The following is a 13545-nucleotide window of genomic DNA, read 5'->3' as shown; positions in this document are numbered from 1 at the left end:
ATGCACAACGGATTTCAAAGACTTAGCAAAATATTTAAAATGTTTCATTAATGTTCTCCTTTAATTTTAATTGCATTAATATTTTGAATATTTTAAGTTAAGTAAAATATATAATTAAAATTATACATTTTGCTATTAATATTAATTTTGCTATTTAATTTTTAAAATTTGCCCACTACACAATTTAAATTATAAATACGGTTTGCATTATATTTTTATTGTACAGCACTGTGTTAAACTGTTTTCAAAATTAGCTGGTACTAATTACTCTTTATTCTGGGTTGCAAAATGCCCCCAAATAGTGTTAATTCAGTTTTCTTGTTTTAATTTTTTACAAATTAAAACAATTATGTCTTTGGCTTGCAAGTTCAAAGTTTAGTAAAAGTCAATTATTGTACTATATATTTCCACTCTGAAATATTATAGAAGTGATCAGAAAATATGAAGTACATATGTGGAGCTTGATGAATAAACTATAGGACATGCGAGGGAAAGAGAGCGAGCAGAGAAAGAATAATGTTATAAGACATCAAAATATATTTTATGTATCAAGGTTACAAATAATTTCAAAATTGCTAAATAGCAAAAGCTGAAACCCTCCCTTATCTTCTTCTTAGTCATTGAGGAGAAATTTATTAATAATAGAATAAACTAATTACAAAAGGCATTTGAAAGGATAAAGAGTTCTGGGGCAAATATGCTTAAGACATTTTAAAATTTTTTGTCAGATTTTAAAAATCTTTGTTACGTCATTAAACAAGAAAACCCCAAGTTTTATGCCTGTTATTTCTTGCTATTAGAAATGCTCAGAGCATTTATGTGTAACTCTTCTGTGACACTGAACACTTTCTACTTTAACCTAAACTGCAAAATCCTTGAAATTTTGACAGCTTTGTCCTCTTGATTCACTTTCTACCATCATACCACTCCTTGCCAAACACCAAACACAAGACCATACACATAGCAGATGTCAATGATGATTTACTGAATGAAGGAAGGGATGAGTGAATGAAAAAATGATTATGATCTCCTTTGCCTCTGTGTGTTATAGCTTAAAGACATTATGTCCATAAAAAAGTGTCCAAATTTCATAGGTGTGTAGGAGAAAAAGAACATAAAATGCCAGTAATGTTGTACTAAGTCCTTGATTCTTATTCGACATTTTAACATTTCCTCTTAAATAATAACACAGGAAGTTTTTTGCAATAGGATAATTTTCTCAAATCAACAAGATAAAACTGTACACAATTGCCTTATACTTTATATATTAATATAAAACTGGGAGCTTAAACTCTCCATTTTTATTTTATTTAATCACCTACATCAGAAATACATTATTTCTTCAAATATTTAAAATATTACAGGGATGATAAAACAAACACACAAATATGGTGTATCTAAATTTGTACATCAGTTAAATGTGTTATGTATATTCGGAGACACACATAAAATTTATGTTTTTATGTCCTTGCCTGCTAGGAATTATTTCCAGACCTACTATTTTACATCAGATCTTTATCAACAGTTTTCCAGTTGCAAAGACCACTGTATATATGTATTTCCCATAAGTATTAGAAACAAGAATATAATTGTGCTTGACTTGTATAACCCTCTGAGGGTTATGAAACTGCATTTAAAGAAATATTAACTAATGTCATTTGAAAGGTGATCTTTAAAATGCATCAGAAGTGAGTGTGGGTGTGTTTGTATGTGTGTGTGTGTGTGTGTGTGTGTGTGCACAAGCACGTGTGTGTGGTAGAAAGGTCTTGAAAAATAACTGTATTTTTGGGGTGCTTCTGATGTTTACTATATGACTATTGCTCAGATATTTTGCCCAAATGTGCTAAAACAAAATCACTCAGATAATATGAGTTAGTCTAGAGATTAATAAACCCTCCAGTTTCAAAAGCTTATACAAATAATGAAATGAAAACAGATAAGTTTCAGCCATCAAATATTTCAAGACTTCACTCTGTTTCTATGACATATTCATCCCATACGAAAGATTTGCTAAAGGGGTTGTAATGGCCTTCTGGGACAGGAAGAATAAGGTTTCTGGAGAAAAATGTTAAATTAATTTTGATGGTGATGCAAAGTTAAGAAAGGGTTGTTAAGGAATGGCTTGCTGCCACGGGGTGGGGTTTTGTTTTGGTATCCTTTTAGAGCCTGCAGGTGTTTGGCACTAGTTAAAATCAGGGCCAGCTGTGATATTTCAATAGTTCTGATATTTTCCTCCCAATAGTTCTCAGAAGTGATGCTTCAGGGTGATGTCTTACACCTGATATATTCAACTTGTGTGGTACAAATGTGAAGACTCTATGAAATAACACCAGTTTTGTGACACCTTTTGCCCTCTCTTCCCTACCCTCAGGTCATGGCATCAATGACAAAGAAAAACACTAATCAGAGGCTTCAATCACTCACAGTTTTTAATTGAGCAGTTTAATCAAAGATGGTGATATGCTAGAATCACCAAATATAGAGTCTTAAGCAAAGCCTAAAAGCAGAATGGCACATTCCCTTTTGATTCCCAGTGTAGACAAGGATGCTTTTAATCCCTCTCAGTGGTAAGATATATACCTATGTTTGCAGGAATTTGAATAGTTTCTATTAAAAGCTGCATTTTCTTTTAAGTTTGTTTGGGTTGGAAGCCCTCAAACCACAATGTATTTCATGCACATGTTCCCAAGGGTATGTTAAATAGGACCATACTGAGGTCATCTAGTACGTTTTTGAAACTTTTTAAGAATTCCTTTAATGTACTGCACAATCTTGGCTTGATTAAAAGAAGATATTTTAAGAAAGCACTTCGAAAAATGACTGGCTATTAAAATCTATATGCAGATAATCTATATTATACTTCTATAATGCACAGGGCTTTCCACAGATAATTTGTCATTGAGAGAGAAAGACAATAAAACTCCCACTCTAAGGGTTCTGAATAAAAACTCCTCAGAACTTTCAGTAAATGCAAACCAATCCCCCTACACCCAGCCTGCGGTATTCTTGATTGACTTAACAGTGGATGCCTGTAGGATCACTTTAACTGTGCAAAGGCCTGTCACATATAATCAGAGGATAAAAGGTAGACAATCTCTCATTTATCCAAGAAAAAAAAATCATCTGCTGTTTTGGTTGAATTGAAAAATCAAGTTACCTCAATCCATGAGACTATGATGAAATTGTTAGGCTAGAAATAGTTTCTACCATCAAGTACATTTTTGTTGTCTCCAAGTTCAAACTACAGATGAAATGCTGTTAATGGTCTAACTTGAGAAGTAGGCACTCAAATTTTTCTGCCGTTACTTGAGTCTCCCAATCCTGGCTTTTGTTGTTGTTATTAGACATACCCCTTTTCACTTTATCAAAGTCTCCATTCCTACGCCATGTTCCAGGCCTTGTACTTCACCCAAAGCAATTTTCAGTTGAACTAGCAGCTGTGCTGGCACAGCATACATGGAGAGTGGGCCACATGCGCCAGCGGTGTGTTCCCACATCTGAACAGAAGTGGCCGTTTCCATGCACCCAGGGCCAAGAAACTCTACAGCTCATCAGAGGCAAAACAAGGGAGGATACCTTAAACGGAAATCAAACTTAGAAAAAACTTTTACGGAAAATGAAAAATAAAAGGATTTTCAATCATCAGAAATGAGGAAGGGAAGTTCTCTTCTTGGCATAGGGTTTGCAGATATATTTTTATAAAAGGATAGCAGAGTGCAAGCTTAACTTAATGATCCCCATCCCCAAAGCTACACTGGATTTTCCTCCATCCACTATACAAAGACAAGTAAAAGAAGTTAAACAAGAATATAACCTTAAAGGGCACCATCATAACCACAGCTACTACTAGGCATTGGCTATTTACCATCTCACAATCCCTGTGCTGTTCCCTTCGTAAACAGTATCTCAGATGCCATTTCGCCATTTTACATATAAGAAAACTAAAGTCTAGAAGTTTATAATAAACTGCCCATCAATTTTGACTCCATGGTCTTAACCATTATGTTGCACTGAGTTCCCTCAGATTACCAAGGGTTTTCCAACCAGCCCTGAAGATAGAGCTTCTCAGCCTCACTCAGCAGTACACAAGATGATAGTAATGGTGGGGAGGATTTTAAAAAGGGGAAGGGGGACTGCAGAGGAGCAACTTGATTATTTGGAAAACTTGCACATTCCAGAGTTAACCAACTCATTAACCCCTACCTTTCTGATAAATACATTCAAAATGGACTTAAATAGCAGGTACACATTGTGTACTGAATTTCTGCTAAGTCACAAGCACTGGATATATCATAAGTGTGTTGAATAAATGAATGAACTAAGTCTTCACAGTTAGATGTCATGTTGAGGGTTTTCAAAAATAATCTGTTTTACACAAATTTGCGCAAAGGGCAGTAGAGACATTTGTAATAGTATGAAAAGCTGGTATGTTGACTTAGGTAATATAAATGTTCTCCATTTTGGAAAGTAGGCTAATGACTGAAAATATGCCATTGACCAATAACAAATTTTTGTAGTTCCAAAAGAATTGACATGCAAAGATTAAAGTACTTACATTGAACCACAAGAGAAAATTAGGTATAAAAATTCTAATTATCCTATATTCACTTTGAACTAGCCAATAAAGTGAATTATTTTAAGATAGTGGGTGGGATTATAAATCTTTGTTTATCAAAGCCTAAAAAATAGGTAGTGTTAGAATATACTTAATATATTTTAAAATAATTATTTAAAATAATTCTTTGCTTTGGTGTCTTCATCTCTGATAAAACACAGATGCAGCAATAGAAATGATGATGGAGAAACTCTTATGAAATATCTCCAGAGGAATGTACCCTCAAACTGAGGTAAACATGAAGTTCTACACACACTTCCATACACGGCAGCTTCAAATGATGGCTTGGCCTCACTCAAAGTTACGAAGTGAGAAAAACAGTCCCCTGGTCTACTACATTCAGAGTGTGCACAATGCTACCTCCTTATAAAGAATCACCAGGCATTCACCCACTGATGGTGTGGGGTCCCCTTCAAATGAATTCACATAGTACACACCAAATGGGCCCCTTTATCTCAGATACTTATTGACCAATGTTTTAACATGAACAAAGAGTTGCCATACTCACAAGCTTGGCAGAAAAATAGCACAAGCAGAATTTCTGAATTCGTTCACTTTTTTTCTCCAGTAAATGTAGTAACCATTAAATTTAAAATATTTCAATTTTCTTTTAAGCAAATATTCATGTAAGATAAAAGGCACCAAAGGTTTTCCAACAAAGGTCTCCTCCCTCAAAAGGTGTATTCTATGTTCAGCAATTTATTTCTAAGAAACACCCGCCACTATATAAATATAAAGAATCCAGGAAAATATACCCCATAGTTTTGAATGTTGGAAACTGACAAGACAGTTGAATAATCACAATAAAAGCTTTAAAATGGAGTTCCTCTACTTTTGGGGATTAATGGATGAATTTGAGAAATGGTAAACTGCGTGTAGTTACACTGATTGAAGTAATAAAATCAAAACATTATTTTCACATCATCTAAAAATAATCACTTGAACAATGTTATAAAGTAAATATATTTTCAGGTGACCCTGTTCCTGGACCCCAAAAAGGAGCCTGATAAGCAATGTAGAGCATAAATATCTATCTGTGTAAAATTTATGCTTCACAAATAACACATATTCATCAAAGCAAACAAAGTTCTCTCATTTGCAGAATTAAATATGATTTGCTCTGTACATTTTAACATAATCATATGATCAGAAGTAGACTGTAACTATGAAAGTTCTCATATTTCTTCCTACAAAGAATAGTCTCTGAGTACCCGACCCCAATATCTCAACTGTGTATATTTCTGTTTTTCAGGAAAATTAAATACCCTGGCCACAGAAACTTCATGTAGTGGCTAATGAAGAAATACAGTATATTAAATCTAACACAGACATAAGTATGCTTATGGACAGCCACTTCTAAGTTCTGGTTCTTTTTATCTCAGACCCACAAACAACTTTAATATCATGGTGAAATATCACATTGTGTGACTTAAGCTTGAAATCAATGGCAAAGGTACCTTGATATACGTCAATCTGGACAGAAAAGAGAGGCAAATGTTTGTGTTGTTACACTTCAAAAACAAACCTGAGGTTCTGCAAATACATTCTTCATGTTGTTGATTGGGCCATATGGGACTCCACTGCCTTCAAAAAGATGTAACCACTTGCTGGTCAGTTCTTCTTCAAACCTAAGACAAACAAGGATAAATTTTTTTACATAGGAAGGAATGTAACACAGCCTCTTCTATCATGTGGCCCTCCTTCAAAGCAAGCAATAGTGACAAAAATATGTTTCCTAGTCTTTCTTTACACTTCATTTGAGAGAAGGTTGTCTGTATGAAATGATTTGAGTGGCCCTGTATGGATAAGAGCAGCCACCCAGGTGCTAGTGTTTAAAAATCCATCATTTACAGATGTAATTCTTCCTATTTCTATTGCTATGAATTCTCTGAGCAATTTGTGAATTTAACAATAATAATATCATTGTACTTTGAGCGTGAAGTCATTGGGCAATATGACTTAGGTCTCAGGTAGTAGAAATCAGGTTAGGATAGGCACTGATATATTATTCTTCAAAACAAACAAACAAAAAAAATACTAATGTAACTTTTAAGAAAGCTTTGGGAAAAGTATGTAAAAATTAACGGTCACAACCATTGGCCTACAAACAACCTTTACACTGTGATTTACTAACCAGCACAACTCAAGACATCCAAAGAGTGATATTTCAGTTCAGCCAACAAAACTCAAATTTATCCAAATCCTTTGTCTGTTTTATTTCTAATATAATTTAAAATCGGACTTCACAGACAGAAAAGCATATGGATTTTCTTTATTTTCTCTAATAGGTCTTAAGGAAGGGAAGCTAACACATTTATGAGATTTATTGTTTGGTATTTCTTCTCTGTAAAAACAGTGAACACAGAAATAAAATCTTGGATCTATAGGGACACCTCAACACAATTAGTTTCTAATGAATGAAGACTTTCAGAATTATTGATTATTAAAATGTCAAACCTGTTTTAATTAATAATCTAGGTAACCAAAGAGACATTTTTAAAATACTAGCCAACGTAGACTAATAGTAGAATATTCATGGACTTCCCTTCGGTTCTCCTGTACGTAGCTAGAATTAACTTCAAATCTGCAGACTCCAGAGGAAACTGTATTAGATAAATTTACTTCTTTCACCATTAAAAATATATATATATATAGGAATAGCTTCAGCCAGGCGCGGTGGCTCACGCCTGTAATCTCAGCACTTTGGGAGGCAAAGGCGGGTGGACCACCTGAGTTCAGGAGACCGAGACCAGCCTGACCAAAATGGTGAGACCCTGTCTCTACTAAAAACACAAAAATTTAGCCAGGCATGGTGGCCGGTGCCTGTAATCCCAGCTACTTGGGACGCTGAGACAGGAGAATCCCTTGAACCCAAGAGGCAGACGTTGCAGTGAGCGAGGTCGCACCATCGCACTCCAGGACTGGGCAACAAGAGCGAAACTCCATCTCAAAAAAAAAAAAAAAAAAAAAAAGAATAGTTTCAATACTGAAGTACACTTAATTCATTGCTATGTAAGAGAAGAAATGAAAACAAGAAATAAAAGGAAAATGGAATAAATATATGTTCGAAAATAAGGCTACTATATGAACAATGATGTTCAATCATGTACGTTTTTACTTAAGGATATAATAAACTTTTTTATAAAGGTAGTATTATATTTCACTAGGAAGCTAATCAATCCTATCCACACATTCATTTACTGATTACCCACTATACACCAAGTATTGATTTTGTTTTTAAATATATGCCTTCCATTTTCTCTCCAATTCGATGGATAAGGAATTTTTATTATACATTTTAATTTCAGCCCAGTAATGTTAACTACCCCTATTTAGTACATAATAAAATACTTCACTTCTGAATATAGTTTTAAAAAATCTTTCATAGGAATAACAATGCAAGGTTAAATGTTTGGCTCATCAATTCTTCACATTCTTACTTTCTTTACAATGAAATTTAGAGTCAACTCCTGGCCAAGGCTTCCTAAAATATATATAGATATATATCATCAGAATGATATATGCTGAAAGAACAAGAGATACTTTGAACCTGGAGCCTTTTCGATGAGGGCGTCAATTACTTAAGTTTTCATAGATGGAGCATTAAAACAGTTAGCCTGATAAATTTTCAAGACAACAGATTTTATCACCACTGGACTCACCAAAGTGGCCTGAAAGGTCTACACAGCAAATGCATGTCAATATCCAAACAACCCATGGCTGCAGGTTAGCCAACAGAAAACTCTGGGGAATAGTTGAAGTTTTAGTATTTATATAAGCTTTTCACCACTGGGCAAAAAAGAGGGATTTATTTCATGTTATGGAAAACAACGGATGCACTCTGGAAATGAGACTGCGGGAGCTGCAGTTGTGACCACTGTTTGTGTCTTTGCGTGGGTGTGGGTGTGGAAGGGTTCTGAAATGCCATGAACTCAATCAGAGAGAGACAGAACATCATTGCATTCCACTGCTCTCAGAGGACATATCCATCATTTTTTTCTAAAAATCTATCTCTTGATCTAAATCGGATGTGGAATCCTTTATGCAAAAGCTGTAAGCACATGTTTTATTAACCACAAAATTCTGCTAAAAAAATTTTAAAAGCTGATATAAATCACTGAGGGCAATAGATTCCAGAAGATAAGACAAAAAGGGTGTCCTCAGATCCAGCTTAGCAAGTGAAGCTAGGGCCTTCACTGGGAAATTATTTGGAGACTCACGAACAATTCAAATGTAATTGGCAACTTACTAAATCAACACATATATTTCATTCTAGATTTTTGTAAATTCACCTAGTGTTGGGAATGAGTATTATGGATCAAATGGCATCATTTAGATAGGTGAAGCACAGCTGATGTTAAATTTCCTAACATCAAAATTCCACTTAAGAAACGAAACATTCTTCTCTTTATAAAATGAATTAAAGTTGCAAATGAGACAAATACAACACCAGAGAGAAACCAATAAGAGATCTCAGCCATGAAGGTGAGAGTTGGAAATAATTGTGACACTAGTGACAACTAAATGCTGGTTATTAAATTGTTTAATCTATATTTTGTCAATTTCATCTTCACAACCACACTATACGGTATTATCCTCATTTGACCAACAGGAAACTCAGGTTCAGAGAAATTAACTTGCTCAAATTCATACAGGTTTTAGAGTCTTAGAGTCAGATGTCATGTTTAAAGCTGAGACTGCTTAACTTCAAAACCACGTTCTAACACATAATGACTGTAGCAGAATACATTCAGAACGCATAGCTTCACATATTTTATTCATTATATACGGTCACAGCTAAAAAATGAAGGAGCAGAGGTGAAACTGTTCATTTTTTGCACTAATAATATGCTTCTTCACTTCTATCTTACATACCTCAGTATATATTATTACATTAATACACATTCATTCCCGATGTTTTTAGCAAGACTTTGTTTTGCCTCTGCCATGGAGATTGCAATAAAAAAGACAATCCCTGTGTTAAGAGTTCATATAGTCTAATGGAGAACACAGCTTTGAAAAGAGAGGAATTACAGTGCAGGATGCTGAAACGAAGATACGAAGAAACAACTTATGGTTGTTTCTTCAACAAAGAGGGAGACTTGCACTGGAACCACGGATGCGGGAAAGGGTTCAAAAACAAGGTGATATTTGAGCCGAGTGTTGAAAGACAAGTTAGAATTAGACATGTGAAAGATGGGAGAAAGGCTCTTCCAGGTAGAGAGAGCAATATGTATAAAGATCTAACTTGGAAAGAATCTGAAATCTCCTGTGCCCCAAGTGGCAGAAGATGAAACGTGACAGAGAGTTTAGAACCAAAATGCAAAGCAACTTGTCTGCTATGCTAAGAATATTGGATTTCTTCTTGTACTCACAGAGGTCTTTAGGTAGGGGACTGACCTACTCAGTCCTAATGCAGACAATGGACTGATGTAGATGATACTGGAGATGTACGGCTGATGTAGATAAGAAACTTGACAGGAGGCAACATACGCTTTGCCTCTGATGCATCCCAAATCTGCCGATCAGTAGTATCTTTCATATTATTACCAATAACAAACAAGTTCCCATTTAAAAAAAAAAAGATTGTTTTCTAGAAATTTCCAATCCTTTTAATTACTCTTATTTATCTGTTTTCAATTCACCATCACTCCCAAGCCTCTGAAATCTGATTTGGTCATGAATGCCTTTTCTTACCCAGTCTCTAAAGGTCTCCAGCTATCATTTGTCAAATCCAATATTCTTTTCATGGTTGTCATACTACATCCCTATGTAGTATTTGATGATGTTAACTATTCTACCTGGAGGTCTTGTGACACCATTCTCCCTTGGTTTCCTAGATTTTTTTTTTTTTTTTTTTTTTTTTTTTGAGACAGAGTTTCGCTCTATCACCCAAGCTGGAGTTCAGTGGTGCAATCTCGGCTCACTGCAACCTTGGCCTCTCAGGTTCAAGCGATTCTCCATCCTCAGCCTCCCAAATAGCTGGGATTACAGGTGCCTGCCACCACGCCTGGCTAAGTTCTGTATTTTTAGTAGAGATGGGGTTTCACCATGTTTGCCAGGCTGGTCTCAAACTCCTGACCTCAAGTGATCCTGCTGCCTCGGCCTCCCAAAGTGCTGGGATTACAGGCATGAGCCACCACACCCGGCCCTCCCTTGGTTCTCTAAAACATCTTTGGACATTTGTGCTTTTATTCTTTGGACATTTGTGCTTTATTCTATTGGACATTTGTGCAATATTCTTCGTTCCCTTTTACTCACCTAAGCCATCTTGTCATCTCTATGCAGATGACACCTAAATCGGTATTACCAGCCCAGATCTTTCTTTCCCTAGTTCCCTTTTTCCATATACCATAGGATAATTCCACGCAGAAGCATTAGCATCCCCATGATATCATGACCATGGAAGATTTTATGATTTCCATTTCCTTCATAAACTTAGGATTCCTCACTTGCCAGAACTCACACCCTTGGCTAAACCTGGAACGCCTTCCTTTTCATTCATTTCTTATAACTTAGATACAATTGCCTTATAGAATCAACTACTCCTCCATTCGCACTGTAACTATCACAGTCCTGGCCCTTGATTCCGCACACCCAGACTATAGCAATATCTGGTTAAAAACATACTGCCTCCAATATTCCTCCTTCTAAAAAGTCACCGATGTTAGGTGTATCTCAAGTCTATTTGACTGTCTCCTTCCCCAGTACCACTATCTTCTCTCACACTAAAACAGACTGTTTCTTGACTGCTATTTACACAGTAAGTAGAAGATAATTGGTACTCAATATTTGCTGAATGACTGAATATATGATGATTTGGAAAGAATAAGAGACTCTCAGTCACATTAGTTTGAATTAATGTGGTACATAATTGTCTCCTAAAACCTTGTAAAGACTATGTTTAATCAGACCCAGACATTGAGAGAAGGAAGACAATTTGACACCCTTAGATTAAAATGGAATAGCACAGCATCTCCTCTTAAATTTTCTTTAAGACTAGTCTCTAAATTCTGTATGTCTTGCAGAAAATCTTGCAGTATGTCTTAGGGAAAAAAAATCACATTTCAAACCTGACTAACATATAAATGCTTCAAACATCATGTTTCAATTTAGGGACTTCCTATACTTTCCAGAGTCATAAGATCTCAGGAATTCAAATGACCTTAAAAACCCATTCTTTTAGAGTGACAGCAGCAAGATGAAGGAATAGGCATTCTATAGCTTAACTCCTCCACAAAGAAATCCAACCAGTAACTATCATCAGGCAAAAGGACCAGTCTGAATATTCAAGGACTTGGGAGGCTGAGACACCCCATTGCACCACAAAACTGAGAAAAACTATAATAAAATGGTAAGAAGAACAATTCTCTGACCATGTCACTTCTCTCCCCAGCCAAAACAGTACCACACAGAGCGAACTGCCCTACATTCACAATTTCTGCAGTGGGAAAAGTGGAGCTCAAAGCAGACATTCAGGTTCCCCAACATTCCAAGAACTCATGAAAAATGTTGGGTGTACCAGTAGGGCTAGACCACCTAGGCTCAGTGAGAAACAAAGCACAGGGTTGGGGCTTATAGCAACAAATATACAAACCTGGGTGGTTGCTCTGCATTCTGGCCAATGAAGGTACCACACAAGAGAAACTAGCCAACAACATTATGCTGCAGGAAACACAGGCCACAGGCTTGAACCCATGACCAGCTTCCAAACAAAGCTGTTGCTCTCATTGAGTCTTCCCCATACTGATTCCAGACAGCTTCTGTACCAACTGTATCAGTCAAGGAACTCAAGCCTGGTTAGCACTGGCCATGGTTGTCCTGGGCTTAGAGCTCCTTCTAGTGCTGCAATAGCTATAGTGATCATAGGCTTTGGGACCACTACAGAGGGTCTACTCAGGATTTCTGGACAGGCTTACTGTCGAGTAACATTACTAGACATAACCAGATGGTGAGGACTGTAACAAATATCTCCTTCAATTCACAGGCATCACAACACAACCACAAGGATCAAAAACAATCAAGGAAACATGACATCACCAAATGGACAAAATAATGTGCTGGGGACTGATCTAGAAGAGATAGAAATGACAAAGTATTCAAAATAGCAGTTTGTGAGTGTGTGTGTGTTGTGTTTTGTTTGTTTGTTTATTTTTTGTTTGTTTTTTTTTTGAGATGGAGTCTCGCTCTGTCACCAGACTGGAGTGCAGTGCTGTGATCTTGGCTCACTGTAGCCTCGACCTCCTGGGTTCAAGTGATTCTCTTGCCTCAGCCTCCCGAGTAGCTGGGACTACAGGAGTGCACCACCACACGCAGGTAATTTTTGTATTTTTAGTAGAGACGGGATTTCACCATATTGGCCAGGATGGTCTCTATTTCTTGACCTCAGGTGATCCTCCTGCCTCGGCCTCCCAAAGTGCTGGGATTACAGGCATGAGTCACCACATCTGGCCCAAAATAGCAGTTTTAAGGAAGCTCAGTGAACTTAAAGAAAATACACAGAAACAAATATCAGAGAAACATAACAGAGAAATTAAAATACGTTTAAAAAACCCCAAATCCTGGAGCTGAAAATGATGTGAACACCCCTTCCCCCCCAAAAAAACTGCAATAGAGAACATTAAAAGCAGAATTAATCAAGTAGAAGAAACATCTGTGAATTCAAAGTTAGATTATTTGAAAATATATGGGCAGTGGATAAAAAAGAAAAAAAAATGAAGAATGCTTAATGGATGTATGAGACCACATTAAAAGAGCAGTTATTGGCATCCAAGAGAGTGGAGAAAGGTAAAGGGGTACAACCACATTTAAAGAAATAACAGCAAGAAACCTCCCAAGCCTGGAGAAAGACATAAATATTTATGTATAGAAAAATCAAAGATCTCCAAACAGATTTCATCAAAATCAGGCTAACCAGATATATATTATAA

The 13545-nt window shown here is 36.2% G+C and overlaps 1 protein-coding gene across 3 annotated transcripts in view; it reads right to left on the bottom strand.

Moving 5' to 3' along the window:
* The window catches only part of SUGCT (succinyl-CoA:glutarate-CoA transferase), a 732347-nt gene that overhangs the window by 372725 nt on the left and 346077 nt on the right, over positions 1-13545 (bottom strand). For 2 of the 3 annotated variants that reach the window (XM_017867385.1, XM_017867384.1), the window contains one exon: positions 6141-6243. In XM_017867385.1, the coding sequence (XP_017722874.1) occupies positions 6141-6243 (103 nt within the window). Of the gene's footprint in view, positions 1-3077; positions 3577-6140; positions 6244-13545 lie in introns of those variants that run through there. The other variant, XM_017867383.1, reaches the window with a different exon arrangement.

The sequence above is a fragment of the Rhinopithecus bieti genome, unplaced genomic scaffold, assembly GCF_001698545.2.
Source record: "Rhinopithecus bieti isolate Rb0 unplaced genomic scaffold, ASM169854v2 scaffold_2439, whole genome shotgun sequence".
Lineage (NCBI taxonomy): Eukaryota > Metazoa > Chordata > Mammalia > Primates > Cercopithecidae > Rhinopithecus > Rhinopithecus bieti.
The sequence above is the reverse complement of the archived record's forward strand: the minus strand, read 5'-3'. Positions and strand labels throughout refer to the sequence as shown.